The sequence below is a fragment of the Amblyomma maculatum genome, chromosome 2, assembly GCF_055883805.1.
Source record: "Amblyomma maculatum isolate TAMU_Amacu chromosome 2, ASM5588380v1, whole genome shotgun sequence".
Lineage (NCBI taxonomy): Eukaryota > Metazoa > Arthropoda > Arachnida > Ixodida > Ixodidae > Amblyomma > Amblyomma maculatum.
In genome coordinates this window covers 58893111-58913022 of record NC_139345.1, presented here as the reverse complement: position 1 = coordinate 58913022, position 19912 = coordinate 58893111, and the positions used below count along the sequence as shown (strand labels likewise).

The following is a 19912-nucleotide window of genomic DNA, read 5'->3' as shown; positions in this document are numbered from 1 at the left end:
ATCCTCGTCTTCCTCGCTGTCTTCACTGCTCCATAATTTAATTATTGCATGCGCTGCGAAGGGAAAGAACTTAAGGTGAATTCCTGCCCTATATTCCTTGTGAGGAAAAAAGTCTATACACTGCCGTCCACAATGCAGTTACATGAGGCTGCAGCGAAATTAAAGCCCCAGATAGACTGGGCAATGTTGCAGGTGTCAACTGAGCTAGTGAGGCGTCTGTGGAGATTGCGATAAGCGCTGGTGCATTTGCGCTCAACTATTTCACTTGACTCACATTATTCCCATGCACACTGCGGTTACGGTCGTTTCATTAATTATCGAGGTATACACATCGAATAAGTGTGCACTGGTCTCTTTGTCTTCAGAAAGGAAAAGTTACAACCTGTCTTTGCTTTTGGACCGCTTTGGAGACAGAACGATGAGGGGAAAGCTTCGATACTGAATACTGAACACAGGACCAACATTTGTTCGATTAGATGAATGGTGGATGCAGAAATGCTTTTATGCAAGAGCCGTCGCGGAAGTTTGCGTTAAATTTGTTGCACAAGATAAAAAGAAAAAAATAAAGCAGAGTGTTATAGCCTGTTCAGTTGTTTGAGCATTAAGTTTTATGTACATAGAAAAAAACTGCAAAAATAAAAATAGAAAGGCTTTATTTTGTACTTCTGCATCTTCGCCACCAGCATAGTTCAGCCAATTTTTAAAACCTTGCTTGTCATATCGATCAATCTTAAGCTTTTAGAAAATTGGAAGTTTCTCAAAGAACCTATCAACAAAATGCTATAGTTATGCGCACAGTAAAATACCGTTATTTACTCAAATTTAAACTCAGCAGGAAGCCATTAAATGTCTGTTTTTGTTATCGACGGTTCCAAGTCCTAGGAGTTGCAGCAACTTATAAAATATTGGTGACGGCAGTGCTACCTAATGAATAAGCTCCACCGCTTTGTCGTCACCTCTAAATTGTTACTTTCTATTTTACCTTACCTATACTGTTCGACGTTGCAAGCTTAAAACAAGCACCCAACTTATGTAATAACTTTTCCATTAGCATTGTAATAACACCATTTTTCTAACAGCAGACATTTTAATAAAGTAATATTGAAGTTATGAGGATTAGTTTGAGGCTGCGCACTTTACTAGTAAAGGAGCTTCATCGATGCGCTGTGTTGTGAATTACGATTCATCCACCTAACTTATGTATAATGCTTCTTTCTAATACTTACAAGCTGGAGAAGCTTTCTTCTAATTCTTATATAAAGCTTACTTTCGTGTAAATTAATTCATAAGGTACCTAGATTCAAAATACTTCAGTATTCTGAAGGTTTAGAAGTGGCAAGAAAAAACTACATTAATTTAGCCATAACTAAGCGCAAGTTTTACGTCCGGAAGCAAAAAGAGGGCTTTGACACTAAATGGGCTCAGTTAAGCCTATTAGGCTTAGCTAAGCATAAACAAGCTCACTTAGGCTTAGGAAGGCGTAAGTATGTCAATGTGTGTTCGATACATTCAGACTATTTTCTAACCTGTGCTCCACACATGAATAATAATTGTTAATTAATCATAACCAGCTCTGAATTTTCCTTGATCGTAGTCGTGATAATGGTAGCCATGGTTACTCGTAGTAATGTATGGTCACGTATGGGAAATCTATAGACTATGGGAAATCTATCTGTTGCTATAGCAACACTCGGTTAGGTGCACTGAATTCCATTGCGCTTGGTTATAAGCGCTTTCGCACTAAATCTAAAGGCGTTGGTGCCGTACTACGCGGACCTACATTTCATGGATGCTTCCCGCGTTCGATCAAGAAGTGAAATTGGTTGCTGCACGCTAGCATTTTCCGGAAGGAGCGTATACAGCGGGTACATTCTGCTTGTGCATAGAGTTCCGTACTTCCGGCCTCCCGTCCGGGCTGCAAGAAACGGTCCGTTGTCGGCGGAACAAATAGGGGCCCGTATATTGAAAGTAATTTTTCTGGCCCAATGGAACCGGTAAACCTTCTTCAGTCTACAAAAGACTACGCGACTTCGGTTTGGGTTGTTTGATTTCAAAGAAATATGCTACATTTTGTGCGGAATGTTTGTCACCTGCCAGACGAGGCCGATCGATATTTGACCGTGTCCGCACGAGCCTTCGCTCACTCGATGGATGTCCTTTTATGAAAAAGCGTTCTACTGACGAGATGTTTTGCTAGCGTTTTTAGTATGTTGCAGAAACCGGGTCGTAAAATTTTCGAAATGCGCAGAGACCGGAAGGACACTAAGGAAGGGGATTTAAGATTGACCTGTGGCACGAAAAAAACTTTTTGCACAGAGGCATAGCACACGCCCTAATATAGGTCGCACACATGCAATGCTTGGAGCTGAAATGAATTGAAAAGCACGAATTTCTCTTGTACATGCTGTTTCCCGATTTTGTTTGGAATATTTGGAGTTTCTCACAGCTTAATTTCGCCCAGCTCATCCCTCGAGAGAGACATATTTGTCTTTAATCCCATAACAGGAGTTTATGAGAGCGGAGACGTACCAACGTTTAAAAGGGCGAACCTACATGTAGCCCCTCCATCTAGCATTATATAGGCCTAAAAAAAATTGCCCTTAAGTTGTGGAAGCTGGAACGGAGAAAAAGAAAACGTGTCGAGAACAAGTATGAGCAGCTGACTGCCGAAGTCGGGGGCTTGTACTCTGAATATTGGGAAGCATTCGACTGAGGATATTTATTGGATGACATCCATTTGAGTTTTGCTTGTCTGATGCTATCGAAAACGAAATCAGTGGCGGTGAAACATTTCCGTGTGTGCTGTAGGACCACGTAGTTCATGAGGGAATAAAGATGTATTCGTACAAGCCGGCTGTGTATACTTATGTTCGGTCAGGACATAATTCACAGCGGCAGCTCAACTAAGTGCGAAAATCAGTCCCTTTGTGCCGCGGCGCTTCCATCACCACAGCACATGGAGGAAGACGAGGACCCGGTTGAGGTGGCCACTGATATAATCTGGTAACTTACGACTGTATGCCAATGAGAATTCATGAGATAAGAGACACAAATTATGAGATTAGTCATAATGCGCGTAACGAAGTACAGGTGCGGACATAACTAAACGGAGCATGCTTTTTAATTCAAGTTAAAATAACGCCTTTTGCGCAGGAGATAAGAAAACAATACCTGTCCAAGTGAAAGGGCACTGGCGTCTACTACCGGTTTGCACGTACCACGACTGCCAGTTTCAGTTATGCAACGCGTGAAAAATAGTAGAAGGAAAAAGGGTGCTTCGTTTACTTTTGTCCGGACCGGTACATGAACCCTCAAGTGGAGCACCACAATTACGGGCTTACAGACTGGAGGATGACTATAATCGACGCACTGTGCAGCCGCAACATTGTACCTCTTTCACCTGACCGCGGGTTTAACTATGCTTAAACCTGCCTAACCATTATTTTTCTCTTTTTCTTTCTCGCAGTGAACATGAGTTCCCCGGACGTGGCGGTGAACGCGCTCATCCTGGTATTCCGTTCGGCGGCCGGCGACACCGACGAACCGCAGGGCTACTTTGACAAGTGGTCCGACTCCCTGCGGGCGCTGCAGTGCGAAGGCGGCCCGCCGAACGCGCTCACAAACCGCGACTTTTCCGGGAAGCAGGAACTCTGGTTCACCTGGATGCCGCCCGACCTGCCGGACATCGACGTCGCCCTCAAGTACGCCTCTTTGTCCCTCACGGGACGTCGTATCGTATTGCGCTGACAAACCGAACACACATGTTGACATTACGAGTGATGTTATGCGATCACAAGGCCACTTTCAGCACTTTTGAGAGCGGTCTTCGATGGCGCACTGACCGTCGGTCGGAACAAGGCGCTCAGTGGGCGCTCGCCAGGGGGTGTCGTTATGAGTTACTTTTGATTTGAGTAAATGCTCGATTTCTACTTGTTGCAGCGTATGCTTAACACTATTTATATATTCAAAATACCTTACAGGCCCCAATTATGGGCATTGAGCAAGGGGGTCAACAAATGTATACATATTGAATGTTGAATGTATACATGAATATTAGACACCAACGAAACACAGAGGCAATGAAGTCAAATGACAGCTCAAAAACGATTAAAAAATGCAGTGTATAATACAAAAACTTAACATGCGAAAATACAGCATAGAAGCAAAAAAAAAAAAAAAGAAAACGTAGCCATCAAATGCAACCTAAAAAACATGTTATAAAAAACAGCGGAGGAAATGTAAGTCAGAATGGCAAACTGCACAAGCACCAGAAAAAAAAAACTCACAAAAAAAAAAAACTGCGTGAGAATTGAACGGAATCAGCGATAACCACGTGCACTTTTGATAATAGTGTTGTGATGAATAATGGCGGAACAACGAGTCACGAAATGTTAGCTATGGAAACAATAAAGCCAGAAGGATCATTCCAAAGTGATATGGCCCGAGGCAGCGCAGATGAGTTGAATGCCCGGGTAGTACCGCTGCCTCGCATGAAACTAAGTTGGTTACGTGACCGTCGAGATCTTCGTGAAGGAGCAGTCAGTGGAAGGGGACACGGGAGGGTACTGTACACATATCTATGAAGTAAGCAAGGAAGAGAGACTGAGCGGCGAATACATAATTATTCAAGGTTAAGGTACACGTTTTATTTGTGTTATGCTTGCGCTGCGGTCATAGTTTCTGGTTTTAAATCTTGCGGCACGATTCTGAATAGCTTCAATCATGTTAGTTAAGTACTGTTGATGAGGGCTCCGAACAGATGGCGCAAGCTCGAGTTGCGGACGCATAAGCCAATCTTCGGATGTTAGAAGGTGATTTCCCTAGATTACGACGTAGATATCCTAGCGTTTTAGAAGTCTTAGCGCAGACAGCTGTGATGTGAGAAGACCAGTTGAGGTTTGCTGCAAGGTGAACGCCGAGGTATTTGTATGTTCAGGCACGGGTTATCGTAGCGTTGTTAAGCTGGTAATTAAAGGAAGTATTAGGCCGCCTACGTCTGGATGAAATTATTTGAATTTGAAATTATTTGATAAGTTCCTTCAAAACGTGAGGGCATGTGTTTAGGGGCGGAGCTGACTACTATTTAAATCTTATATTAATGTACTTTATTTATCGCAACCTCTGCCCATTATTGAAAAGCTGTACGGAGATGGGGGAGTGTGGGGTAGCTTTAAAATTCGGTCATAATTCCCACGTGAACGCTGCCATAGGAAACATAGCCGGGTGTGGGATCGAGTGAGCTTTCACTTGTTCAAAGCCCCTTTCGCGTGACCCTTCGAACGGTGCTTCGGTGCTTTCAAAGACATCTGGTGAATGTTAGAAGCTTCAGAGCGCACTCCGTAGCAGATGTCTCTCGTTACGCAAAGCGGCCTGTAAGTGTTTGCAAGCCGCTTGTGTGGAGCGGCCGTAGGCTGCCGCAGAAAAGACGCCTCTCGACGGAGGAATTCGAAATGTGACCTTATCAACAAGTACAGAATCCGCAGCATTCTGTTCAGCAAAATGGGCCCGAGAAAGACCTTCGAAATAGCTCTTTATTATTTAAAAAAGAAAAGAGTGTGCAGTTGCTGAAGCGAGAATGTATTCCCATTTCCCACTTTCTCTCGCAAATTGTTTCGCCTCAGTAAAAAGAGGACGAAGAGCGCGACGTGTTTGCCAGCGAAAAACAAAAAAACAAAATCATGAATTGTGAATGACGTTAACGGGCTTATCTTGCGAAAGAGTCTCAGGCTTGTATTGTTTTTATGTGACTTTGCATATATTTGCAGTGTTTCTTGCTCGCGGTGGGAAAAATATACAGTACAGAAGGGGGCTGGGCAAGAGAAATAACGGCAGAAACTGCCACGCTGCCGAGCTTTCGCGTTCGCAGTGAAGCGTGCGAGCATAAAATATGCCTGTGCGTGAAAAAGGTGAGTGACCCGATGAAAGTTTTATTGCTCATGGCTTCGCTGCCAGTTTTCCCCATTGCCGCGCGCTCACTCTGGGCTGACGGTATCTGTCCTTTGGGACCTGCAGCGGCGCAGCTAGTGCCGCTCTGTTTTTGTTCTAAAAGTGTCTCGTTCGGTCTTGTACTTTTTACCTGAGAGCCAAACGGCACAGGCGGGCTTGGCTGGTAGCTAACAACATGAGAAAAAAAAATTGAAGCAGACAGGTCGTTCATCGAAATGAGGCCCTTGTTTACCACGATTATTTGGCTGGCTGCATTTTCTGTAACTGCTCCTACAACATTAACGCTTAGCACCATTGGGACGACGCAACTTGGAGCTTTGGGGATTCATTGGTTTGCATTTTTTCTCGCGTGCTGAGTACTCAGGTTGACTTGGAAGGTCTTGTTGTTAGACATGAAATAATTTTAGCTTCCGTTGTCGGTTAGCTTGAGGCGACGTCCAATAAAAACCGAGAGCCGTCGTCTGGGCACCGAAACGGGAACATCCGGGCAGCGAATGAGGAGTAACGATACTCACAGACGAGTTCTTTGTCTTCGTATTGGACCGGCATACAAACGCTAGGTTCTGCCCAAACAAGTTACGAAAAAATTTTTTTTTCGGATTTCTTCTCAACGTTCTTTGAGATATCACTAAAGGTGTGCATTTAAAATACGCCGAATTTTAATCTATATTTCTAATAACACCACGCAAGAGCCAGATACATGGCATCATACGCTCCATTATCGTCCCCTGGCTGCCAGAGACCTTTGAGAGGGTACCGCTCCAAGGGGAGAGAGGCGCTTCGCGGGACAACTCCTCCCACGCCGTCCGCAAGGATGGCGCCACGTTCTCATGCCGGTAGCAGTTATAAGCTCACGTCTACTCTCAATTAGGGGAGAGGAAGCAATTTTTATTTTGTACCTCAGGACGACATTAGGCAAGAACTTGGTTAGTTTTTTTTTCTTTTTTTTTTTCTTTCAGTGTCCATATACTCTTGACGACACCACGTGCTTGATAGCGTCTGTTCGTACGCACGATGCCGTTGGCATCGTGAACTGGCTTCGACAATACTGCAGCTGCACTTTTCCGTATGCTATATTTTAGCGTGAACTGTGGGAATGGGTTGTGTGAATCAACGAACGAGAGTCTGGCATTGTTACAGCCAGTCACCTAGGTAGCTGATGTTTGTGATGGGGTCTTGTTTTTTTTTTTTTTTTTTTTTTTTTTTTGCACGGCAAGAAGCTAGCCTTCTATAGATACGTCGCTACCTCCAGTAATGAAAACGCGTCTCTGTTTCCATATGTTTGCTTTTGAAACCAGTTATACAGTTTTTAGAATCGTGCTTCAATGAATAAAGAGTATTAACAAGCACGGAAGAGCAGAGCCAATGTAGCTCTGTACATGTACTGTGCGTAGAAGTATTCGATACGCATTCTATTCTGTTCTATATCTACTAGAGGTTTTGCTGCCCTGTTTTGTTTTAGAAACGCCGTGTTTTATTCGACTCGAGTTTCAGAAAAGTTCTGTTCGCGAACCGCTATTGGTAGCACTAATTGAGCGCAGACCATTTGACTGGAACAACCTTTATGAATCTTATCAGCCGCTGGGGCGGGCATATATCTATCTATAGTTAAAAAGCTCATGGTGGCGATACATGATCGATACCTGGTCGTTAGTTATACGTGTATTATTTCGTCTTGTGCCTTTCCCATGCAAATCATTCTTGTGACTTGACATTCGTGTTCATTATGTATCATTGTAAAAGTTCCAGACCTCAGTCGAAGCGTTGCATGCTACATAATTCAGTGTCTCTTACTGACAAAGTGAAAGTTTTGACTGGTTGGTTCAGCTTTATCGTTACAGCGCAACGAGGATGTAGAAACACAGGGACATAAGGCTCTGAAATCACAAGGGAAGTTACTGAGACTTTGCTGAAGATTAGATGCATAGTGGGGTAAGCAGTCTCGAGCGAAAATACGCTAAAACACTAGATAACACGACCCTGAATGGGACAACGATGACAAATGAGCAGTTTGGCTTTAAATGCGTTTATTTTATTTTTTTTTTGTTTCAGGAAACAAAGTTTCTCCTCAGATAGCGCTACCGAGGCCGTGCTGGCTCTTGTATTGATGTTCGTAGTTCTTTAGAGCATGTATTATAGCCTTCGTCTGTTTTTCCCGGCCTCGTGACACGATGTATGGGGCAAGACGTGAAAAAACAACAAAAAAAAAGGAAGAAAAACAAAAACATGCCGCGTCGTGTTTAGGCGGACCGATATTTTGTCACAAAGCCTAGAAAAGACGATGAGGGAAATAACAGAATCCCTCAAAATGCATGAACGTCAACAGCGCCATCCAAAAAGGAACTTTGTTTCCTTAAACAATGGTTAAAGGTCGAAATGCTTATGTGTCCTTGTTCCCACGTTCAGGGTACATGTTATTTTGTGTGTTGTGTAATCTTACGTGAGAGGGCTTAACCCTCTCAGCATATCTCTGCACCCCAATTCTTGGCCGATCCCCCCGTGTGGGTATGTGCCATCACATTAGAGGAGAACAACAACAACAACAAGGGTAGAGGGGAAGCCTTATTTCGCAAGCCGAGCCAACGTTTCGGCAAGTGAATTTGTCATTGTCTGGGCCAGGCGAAGATAATTCTCGTTCATAACCATTTGTTTATGTAAGCTGTGGCAAAGTCCCTATAAATCACTTCTTGAGTTCAGTATCCTGTCTCTGTCCTTCCTTTTGTACGTCTTTGTTTATGGATTATAGGGTTTAGCGTTCAAAATGGGCCCACGCACGCTATGAATGTCGTTGAGTGCTGCAGGAATGTCGACCACCTGGGGCTCTCTTAACATGCACTGACATCTTATAACACCGGGGACCTTCCTTGGCTTTGATCCTTTGTCTTTGGGTTCAGCAGCCGAGCGCCCTGATCACTGAGCCACCGCGGCGTGGTTATAATACGAAAGTTGCGAGTTTTTCTTGGGATGAGCGGTGACTTGGTGGTTTTGGCATAAACGATACTTTTCCTAAAGGCGGTGGTCACCTTAGTTTTCTCATGTTATTTTTCTTTTTTTTGCTACTCAACAAGCATGGTGACTTTATGTATCATGTGTTTTACTCAAACCGGCTACTGAAATCTATAAGTCTTTACGTAAGGTGGCTGACACGATTTAACGCGAGGTTAACAATTTTGTGAGTGAAGCGGAGTATTGGAATTAACGTGTCGGTAACGTTTGCGGCTTAAAAAATTAACTCTTTCCGGTTGATTCCATTTCAAAATAAGGGCACGAAATGACAGACGCTAAAATCGATTGTCGCTGAAATGAAATATCACTTGGAGCCCCGCCTGGGTAATGCAGTGGATAGGGCGCTCGATTGTTATGCCCGAGGATGCGGGATCGAGTCCCGGTAGCTGCGGCTGCGCTTCGATGGAGGTGAGACGGAGTGGAGTCCGTGTGCTGTCCGATGTCAGTGCACGTTCAAGAAGCCCAGGTGGTCGAAATTTCCGGAGTCCACCACTATGGCGTTCTTAAAACCTAAGTCGCTTTGGGATGTTAACCCGCTAAAAGCAAAACCGAACCGGTATGTCACATGGGAGCCCAGACTCGGTGGAAGCAATCAGAAATGAGAACAAGACCTACATATGCAAGTTATTTTATATTATGGTACGATGAATCATAAGCCCGCGGAGCTGCCCTTATTACGGTGCCAAAAACAGAGAAGGGAAAATCGCTCTTTCGTTGCTTTTCGTCCTGTGCCGGCCATATTTTTTTTTTTATAAATATTGAACTACTTTGACCCGTTACGCTTCGCCGGCTAGCGCACTTGGCCAGCTGTTGAGTGGATGACTTATCTCTGTATGCCGCTATATTCTTGTCCTGATATACGTAGGGGCACTTTCGTGGTGAACAACGAGTACTGGTACGACCTCGAGATCGCCAGCGGCTTCCAAGTCGATGAATTCCGTAAGTGGACCTTTTGCGCACGCTTTCTATCTTTGAATGTCGATACTGCGATATTATGTCGCATGGTCTTGACTTGACACTGTGCCGGTTAAGTTTGCAGTCTGTTCTTATCTCTGTATAGACAGAGCCACTTGTGTAGAGTACATGGATTTTCCCTTCTCCTGGACGTAGATGTGCTGCTGCTTGTTCCACGACTTTACTGCTTGCAGTGCGTACAGCACTCAAACCCACAGCGAAACGTGGAAAACGGGATTCATCTGCAATTTGACGCCAGCGTTTTCCGAAAACATTGCACTGGTTGGTGCCAGACAAAAATATGCTGTAGGAAGTATCAGTCTTTTTTTTTTTTTCAGTGAAATGGCATAAGCTCTTCCCTGCAGCATGAAATATTCCAACGGATTAAATACATACCGGAGAGTATGTCCAGTTTAACTGTCAGCTTCGTAAAGAGTTTAGCAAATATGCGTGCTAACGCGCTCGCTAATCTGCGCCTTGCTTTGTGAAGTGATGTAGTGGAACAGACAGAAACAATACAGTGTTGTGAAATAACATAAATACCCTATTACGCATGTGACTAGTAATGAAGTGCTGTCGCTCTTGCCAGTCGGAACTCGCGTATCGTCCCGAGAAGTGAAAAACAAAATGCTCGGATTTCATGGGAGATTCAGTAATCGTAATTGTAAAAAAAAGCGCAAACGACAGAGAAGTACGTGGTGCAGAAGTATTCAGCACTAGCATACACGGCATCTGAATACGCAGCATCAGGATAAAACACCACCAGGATACACAACACTAGGGTACACAGCACCAGGGTACGGAGGTACGCAGTTTCAAGGTACGCGATGGAGAAATGGCCACCACTGAGGTGCCCAGCGTGGAGGCACGCAGCAGAGCTACACAGCAGAGACACACACACAGCACATTTTGAAATGGGCCACAGCTGGTCTGCACGATCACCTTTTTAGTCGAGATTGTTCGAGATTAGCCGTTTGCGTGCAAAAGCTGCTGAACACGTAATATATGGTGTTCGCAGCGGTGTCCATGGAGGGCTGCGGGCAGGCGAAGAGTTGCGTGACATTGTCCCGCACGCGTACCAAGTGCGAGAAGGCCAGCCGGTGCGATCTGACCGTCACTTATTCACTGAGCGCCGACAATCGTACGCTGGAGGTCACCATGGGCGGCTTGGCGTCCATGGCGGGTCGCTACCTGGCCATTGCCTTCACCAACGACACGGACACTGTGAGTAAATGGCGTGCTTGCTGGCGTTGCGTGATTCATTGCGTGTATCCTGCCGAAGCCTCGGAACGACTTTTGCTGGTTCTACGACGGCATTCAGTCTCATTACAATAGAAGCAATGGATAGAAATTCGGCGGGTGATTTCAACCGCTTTTACCACCTGATATGGCTGTTCCGAGCTAGTTCTGAGCAGATTTTCAAACTGTTGTTGAATGATGAGGAGAGGGGAGGGGGGGGGGGGGGGGGGGCTGTTCGCACAATAAAATAAAGGTGCTTTCTTGGTTCAGCAGCATTGGCGTACTGAGAAATGCTGGTTAGCCAGCGTGTAGCCATGCCACGCATCAAGTCAGTGCAACGCGCCAAACTAAGATGTCTAAACATGGCGAAGTCATCAGTGGCAGCGTGGTGACGCCAAGCCAAATCTACTTGAAGCGGAAACAATGAATTAACAATACTATATTCACCCTATAAAAGGTCTCGATGATTGTGACACTATACAATGCAGTTGTAAACGTTCAATGAGTGTTTTGTGCATTTTCTTCGTCGAAAAACAAAAAGTGGGAGGGGCTAATTAGCTGGTTGCAAGACAGGCAACGTAAAACGACAGCGATTAAATCTTCAAGCGTTGTGCAGGCTATTCACTGTAGTATGGAAGGGAATGGTCAGCAGGCACACAAGGAAACATTTCTTGTTGCTTTTAAAATAATCTATGCCCGTGGCAATATTCGTCTAGAGTAGCTAGCTATTACGTAAAGAAGATACAGTGCTTGTTTCTCTCGTTCTTATGGATAATCATTGCTTGAATGTAAATAATGTTTTCCTTTTCATATTGGAACTTCTGTGCATTTAGATAGGCATTTTGCTGGCAATGGGTCAAACTCTGTCTAAGCGATGCTCTCCGCCGTCCCTACTTTCCCGTTTGCGGGGGTCGCAATTTGCACGTCAAGTGTTATTACGTATGCCAGAAATAACTATTCCTGTGTTTAGTGTATTCATTCGTAAGCGTTGGCTTGCATTATGTCTTGCCGCAGCCAATTAGGCCACGAAATATCTCATTTCTACGGAAGTTGTATATAGACCGAGAGTTGTACGCTTACCAAAGTCGGTGCCAGTTGACTAGGTCAATCTGAGGTGCCTGCTAAAAAAGTGAGCTTGAAATCCTCTTGCAGCTCAAAGGCTCCAGCATCTTCGCTTGCATCCGGACCGAGCGGCTGGCTGAGGTGCGACATTTTACGCTGCGAGACGAGAAAGTCATGCCTGTCGAGACCAACCAGGTGAGACTGCGTGCTAACCAGTACTTCGTCGATTGCCTGTTCCATTTCTGATAGTTTAATTACTTGTTTGTTATTTCATCAATCTTTGCATATATGTGCAACATATCTTTGTTAAAGACGCATATGTCAAAAGAAGCAATATCATCGTTGGTGGTGCCTAGAGGCTTGATGCATAGTGTAATTCCTCTTCCTCCCTCATTCGTGTTAGTCACGCATTTTGGCCTCAGCTCTTTTTCTTTGGCTCTAGTAAAATTGCACTGTTCATATTTTGTCACCATTAGAGCCACAGGCGAAGATAAATAATATATGTTTAATTGCGCAGTTATAAAGCAAGGCTACCTTAATTATATCTTATCAATAGTACATATCCTTCTCACTGAGACAACAGGGGAGAAAAGAAGAGCTGAGGTACTCGGCTATGCATAGTCTCTGTTCCTTACTTAGAAAGCGTATTGCCTCAACTCTGTCTTGCTTGTATAGCACGCGTGCTTTTCTTCGACAAATATTTCCAAAATGCATGTCTTCGGTAATCTCGCTTTCGAAACAGTATGCTCTTAAACGTAGCGTCTATCATGTGAAGCTAGAGGAATATGCCATTTTTTTTCCGCGGCGGCATTGACAGCTGCCTTTTTTACTTTTGTGTTCTGCACCAACCTTTTTAGCTGATCGAAGCATCGAAATTCACTGAATCTTGTATTTTGGTACAGGTAATAAGTCGGATTTCAATGTTTGGCTCGTGCCGGTTAGCCTAGAAACAAGTAGTTCATTATTCTTAAATCCTCGTGGGATGGGCACAAGCTCTTTATGAGGGGTAGACCTCGAAGCGACCTTTACATGCTTTACACGTCATTTATTGTTCCTCATTCTCCCAAATTTGCATTTAAGTGATATAAGGTTCATTTTCTTTTTTTCGGTTTGTATGCTGACGCAGGTATTGGACAACACGCTGTTCGAGCAAGACGGCGAACGCGTATGGTGCCGCTTCGAGACGCCCGTGCGCAGCCCTGGTGTAGACCTCACCATGCCGTTCTTCCAGTACTACTTCTGGGGCCAGGCAAACCTGACGTGTGAGTTCCTGTCAAGCCGAAAACAGTATAAAAGGAGAACGACTTTCAGGCTCCCTTCTCTGCCGCGGGAAACTGACAACTATTGCTCTACCCGACGTCCTTATCAATCACTGAAAGCCATGCCGAGCCATAAGGTTATTACCATGGACTGGGGCTACAGGGATTAAATGAGCATCAGACATCAGAGATAGGGCATGCGCGAACGTACCGGTTCATACGTACCGGTATCGGTACGTATGAACCGGAATTTACATGGAAATCGGCACCTGAAATCGCCACGAGGAATGAATTTGCACCGAGATGAACGAGGAGTAGAAATGAGAAAGAGTGAGGGAAGTTGGCATATGAAATTGTCCCGGGCAACGGAAAAGGGCGCGGGAGAGATGATACTGGGAACTGGCATGTGAAATGAACAGGTTAGACAAGGGGTATGCACGGTTAACGAGTGCAGAAAAGGAAAACATAGGAAATATTTATTCCTGTGCGTTATGAGCGACCACGACGCCTTTACCCCGGAAAAATTACGCTGAACGATTGCCATGCCAGAAACAAAATGTTTCTGACATCTTTCGTACAAGTTTCGTTCGTGACATCTTTTTTTTTTTTATAGTTATGAGAGTTTTGAAGCTACTAATTTTGGGAGTAGTGTGTCGATTTTGTGAGCTGCACATTGCTACGAATAGCTGTGGCTGAGGTAATTAACATTTTGGTGGGAACAATTTTGAAGTGAATGCACTGCCCAATGGATGTTGTCTTGAAGTAATGTTTCACGCAAACATAGCCATGCACTGAATAAGATGCGAAAGAAGGTTCTTTTCAGTTACACTTTTGCATTCTCGATACATATCCTTCAGATTATCTTTTCTCAATTTTATTTCACCGATCCACTTGAGTGGAGCTCTCTGTTAGCTATTTTTGTTTAAAACCAGAACTTGGATATGTCATGAAAACCTCTGTATAAACCTGTAGACATCTAAGATTGCGATGAAAGCTAATGTTCTTACATGAGTAGCGAAACGGGGCAGCGCAAATGCTGGGCATGCAGTCGCGTATGCAGCCTGCGATGTTGGTTTGATTATTAAACTTTATATAAGAGAGGATAACCGGAAACTTTTCCGCGAGGGTTTGTGAACGAGATCAGAAATATACATCGCATGTTCCTAGCTTTATTGGCATACAAAATGGTCGCTTTCTCGTAGCTCTATTAATTGCACTATGAGATTTCATCGCAGTGGGGATGTTAATAGAAAATTGTCCTCCTGGAGCGGCATCCTTTCTTTTACTTCCACCAATGCTGCATTACTGAAGGAGGCAGTGTTATCACAGACCATCTTTCTCGCTCTCTCTCTACCTCTCCGCTCTTTCAACCTTCGCGGGAACAGCTGGGCAGATCGAGATGAACCCGCCGTTCAAGATGTCCAAGGAGCCCATCCAAGTGGGCGTTCCCCAGCACAGCAGACTCACCAGCGCCTCATCCAGGGAGAGCGCGCCGGTGCTGGCTGTCCTCGCGGCGGGTCTTCTGGCCGTGGCTCTGCTGCGGCCCACTTCCTAATGCACACGCCGCGCCCGAAATTCTTCGCGTTCCTCGCGATTTTCGCCGCGGAATCGCGATCTGTGGCAGACAATTATCCGCACATTGCACTGTATGTGGCACTTTACACTTGGTGCCAATCTCGGCTGGCCCAATCCTCGCCATGGTGGCGCACATGCTGTGGCAGGGCGCGACTGGCCGAGTTGGCAGTTTTATAAACCGTAGCTGCAGGAAGGGAAATGCCGTGCTGGGAACTCCATAGTTGCTTTTTGGCGGGGGTCTCTTAGTGAGTCACTCTTGAGCCTGGCTGCGAGCTTATAACAAACGGCGCGCAGGTATGCGGCAAGGCCTAAGCTTTCAAAGCGGCTCACTCAGCCAGCTCGTGGCAGGACTTAATCGTGGCGTGCAACTTACGAACATTCTAAAATTATGACGAGACATTCCATGCGTTTCTGAGAACGACGAAACGACGAATAATCTCTGGCAGAGAACCTCTCTACGGTGTAAGAAGATATGTGTAAATCGTTAACCATAATGTGAAAAGGATCTGCTGGACGGCGCCTCAGGGCAGTCGCGCGGCAAGGACAAGTGACAGACATCGCGTTATCTGAGAGGCATTTATGTGTTAGCGACTCCGCGGTGCTAGTCTATCCTCTTGCGACGGTCCTCAGGCGCCCTTCAACATAATCTATCTCCTAGTTTGGGCGACTCATCGAATAACTTCTTAGAGGAGTTATTCGGCCTGTCTGTTGTGTATCGTCCATGAAAATTAAATTCACATCCAACTAGTCCGTAAACATACGTTACTGATTGACAGAAAGGACCTGTCACAGGCCTACGAACAGTGCTTTGACCAGCATGAGTGAACTATAGGACATGAAGCATCTGCAGCAATGGGATAGATTTTTACTGGTCAGCGATCGTTTTCTTTGAAAGTAATTTCCGTAACAGCAACTGAACACTGCGAACTATTAGTAAGTCTAACCTTCCTTGTCGCAGTTAAAAATTACGAACAGATATCTATTACGTAGTGGTTTTGTTTTTAGTATGTCTATCAATTTTCAGTGGAAACTTGTACAATTCGAAAAAAAAAAAAAGAAAACGTCACGTTGTTTCATTCTTTGTATGAGATGCACTAAGAAATCTAGAACAAAAGGAAACACATGACAGACGCGGCTGGTCTCTCTGTACGGATATTATCCTGTGTAGATGAAGCGTGCACAACTCGGCAGCGTCAACTACGGTGTGCCGGGTTTTTCTTGAATTCTTCGCAACAGGTTGGCGAGTCGGTAAGTATCCATCTGAGTAGAACTTGGAAAAGGCGGAAATAAAGAACAAAAAAAAAAAAAAAAGCCATATAGAAAAAAAAAATGCTGTACTCACATGGATTCTTTCTGCTCGATATGTGCGTATGAGTATGTTGTCCGTGCCGCCGTCGCTACGTCACGTCGTACGACCACGGTTTGCATATTTAGAGAGTGCACACAGCTTTGAGCACGAAAACAAAGTGTGACAGGCATCGTAGAAAGAGAAACGTTTTGTTATTATCCACAAGATTACATTCACATTCGCAGTTGCATCCAATTCTGTGAATGTTTCTGGGCAGCACCAATTTTTTGCACGTTTTCTATTTGTTAAAAAAAAATCTATGTTTTTGTGGTTCTTTTTTTTTATCCTAACGTACTTTCTAACAAATAATGCCACTTTGATGTTCTCATTCTGTACCTTATCCAGATGTATTGTATATTATAGCTGATCCATTGACTTATTGCGTTGACACATGAAAAATTCACTTCATGATTTGGCTAGTCACATTGTTACCGTTTGCTTACGCCGAAGTCTCACTTCGTAGGCTCGCTTCTGAAACGGAGGCTTTCGCAGCGGTTCAGCTTTCGCAGAGGCAAGCTTTTGCTATTTTACGCATTCCTGAGGCTTCACAGCACGCAACACGTTTTTCTCTCACTAGCAGGGCCTATCCACAGAGTCGGGGCTTGCGCCGTCGCTTATACAACATACCCACATCACTGCCTACACAAGCGTGCTCATATCTAGTGTCAGCACATGAAGAGTTTGCACCCAGAAGGGCACGTTGTTCTAGTCTGGCAGCATTCCTAGTAGGCATTGTAACTCACTGTTATTCGAAAATGCTAATATGAAGCAGTGGAGCCTCTGTGTTGTTGGAAGTTAGGGAAAGGCAACGCACGACGTTTCTGAGCGGGTTTCTTCGACGGATGAAAGCAACGAGGAAGAAAGGGGCTGCATAATTTCTGCGACGACAAGAAATCGACTGCATACGGATATCCTCGTCAGATCAAACCAAGCATAAAATGCATGCATTCATTTTGTACTCGTCCGCGCGAGAAATACCAAGTTTCGACCAGTAGTCAGCCTTTGATAGAGCGACATTGTATTGACAAACACTTCAAACGTTTTATTGTTCAGCATACTTTTTATTATTATTGTTATTATTATTTTTATTATTGCAACATGAGCGGCCGTCTATATTTTGGACTTGGGGAGACTGTGAATATATAAATATATATATATATATATATATATATATATATATATATATATATATATATATATATATTGTTATTTGGGCATGCCTTGGGTCACTCTAGCCATTGTATGCGTTTATGGACATGCAGTGTAAATTGATCGCTCGGGGAACGCAAACGTTTCTACGGGGCGTTGCGCCCTATTCTGCGAGGCTAGAGCGAACAAAAAATTTAGAGATAAGACGGATATTTTGATTGCGCTTAGCACAGTCTTGATGAATGAGGCGAAGTAATCTGCTTTGTACTACACTATTTCGTCCTGAATTCTGCGATGGCCGTTTTCTGCACAGCCTCTGAGGAAGACAGATATATAACATTTATTGCCGCCACTCAAGACAGCTCTGCAGAGGAGTCTTCCTCCGTAGCTTGTCTATCCGTCGGCCGGAATACAGAAGGTCGCCGCAGCAGGACGTCCGCCTCTCAGGAAAATACTTTTCTTTTAATTCCTCGTTGGGTATTCCCTATTTCGCGTCACACGTACATTTTAGTTTCGTTTCGCTCTTTTTTTCTTCGTCTACAGTGCTGTCTCTCTTTTCGCATGGATATTTCCTCATAAACACGCTTTTTTTTTTTTTTTTTTTTGCGCACGCCGTGTGTTGCGGTTGCTTCAACAACCCAGCTGGTGGAGCCCACAATTTAGACGCTCTATGAAGTAACTCAAGTGTGCTTTAGCAGTATGCTTCCTATGGTGCATACGTCTTTTTTTTTTTTTTTTGCGTTTTGTTGCAAGCCTCCGTGTAGCTAATACGATGTATAGCGACTTCGCATTGCCGTCAGGCGGTGCATGCGCAGTGGCTACCTCGTCCGCTGTCGTGCTAGGAACGCGGCGTCCTGGCCGCCGGTTCATGCAGCGGAATGACCCGTATAGGAGCGCGCCTTCGACCATCCCGTGCTCTGCTCTAAATGCACAGGGCCCAATAGATTCCAATGCATGGATCCTGATTCATGGGTCCCCAGTCATTCTACCCGCCCATCCCGCAGTTCCGGCTGCGCAGCTTCGAAGGGTGGTTTGCTCATCTCGATGCCGCCATAACACTCAGTGGCGTCGTAGTCTAGCCTTTGAAGCACACCATTCTCTCCCATGCGCTTTCGACCGAGCCGCGGTGTCTGTTAAACGGGCCGGTCATCACGCTGCAAGGAGACGCGGACGCGAGGGCGGACGAGGCAAGCAGGACGTATACGCCATGTTTAATCTCTTCTTTATTCTCTGCTGCGCGAGCGTACTCTCAACTGCCGGCTCCAGCGCTTTCCGCAAGAAAGGCGGCGCAGAACCGGTGGTGGCAATGCGACGTAGGTAGACAAAGAGCTTGAGGCAAATTACCGTTATATTTTCGAAAGAAGTTAGGCACAGCGCGCAGTTAGCAGAGGGCGTGCATGTCTTTTGCGGGACACGCGCAGCGCACAACAGCAGTCGGTCTATTAAAGTAATTTATGCAACCCACATTTTTTTTTTCACCCGTGTGAGTACCAAGACCTGTGACATGCAGTCTAATAGCGAATTTAAGTTGTATTCCTTGTAATTGCGTTTATTTTATTAATCGGTAGTTGGCCGCGATAACTTTTCGTCGTGTGCGAACGAGTACACGAGCTCTTCAGGCAGGTGCCAACATCCTTACACGGAACTTGCCTGGAATGAAAACCTTCTTTAACCCTTTATCAAGATCTTGAGTGATCGGATAGATTGCAATGAATTGCCGGTTTCATATTCCTTTCAGGCACTGCGGTGGCGCCTTTTAGGCTTTGGGGTAGTGCTGCCACTGTGGTTAGGGAAATCAATGGCGAGTTTAGTGAATTACTTTGAAGGGCCTTGGAACAAGACTTTTAGTTTTCGGAACTTTGAATTCAGTTCAGTTATTGTGAGGGCATCCAAGAATTTTCTCATTGTTGGTGCGGCAGCTTTTTTTCCCCATTGCTCGTCGGTCGCTTCTTCCAGGTTTGTTTACCCATGCTTTCTAGCGCGTACTAAATGAAACTTACTGCCACGTATCCTCAGTCGGTTGACGCGTCTCTTGGGAGACGCGCTGGAAGAGACTCGGGAAGACTGACGATGCGGGCACAGAAACGCAATTATGGCTAGCGCTATGCCTTCACACCATATGCAGTTTCGCCTCGGTTCTAGAAATAGCGGCGCGTTTTTGAACGGTGTATAAGGATCCAGTGACACTTTAATGTAACTATGACCATCTCATATGTACTTATTTCTTTTTCTGGGTGTTTCTATCTATCGATCAGTACTTTTTGCGTACGTTATTTTACTTGGCTTAATGGTAGCACCGCTTTGCGCACTCTACATGCAACGCTTAGCACTAGAACCAATGCTACTGGGAGGAGCCGTTGTTAATCTTCACACC

General features: G+C 44.9%; 1 protein-coding gene across 1 annotated transcript in view; it reads left to right on the top strand.

Moving 5' to 3' along the window:
- LOC146198754 (uncharacterized) overlaps positions 1 to 17011 on the top strand; it is a 119981-nt gene extending 102970 nt beyond the window's left edge. The window contains exons 2-7 of the mRNA XM_084594255.1: positions 3467 to 3701; positions 9818 to 9891; positions 10925 to 11130; positions 12298 to 12402; positions 13334 to 13469; positions 14852 to 17011. Coding sequence (XP_084450381.1) covers positions 3467 to 3701; positions 9818 to 9891; positions 10925 to 11130; positions 12298 to 12402; positions 13334 to 13469; positions 14852 to 15021 — 926 coding nt within the window. The 3' untranslated portion in view covers positions 15022 to 17011. The remainder of the gene's footprint in view (positions 1 to 3466; positions 3702 to 9817; positions 9892 to 10924; positions 11131 to 12297; positions 12403 to 13333; positions 13470 to 14851) is intronic.
- The last annotated feature ends 2901 nt before the right edge of the window (positions 17012 to 19912 follow it).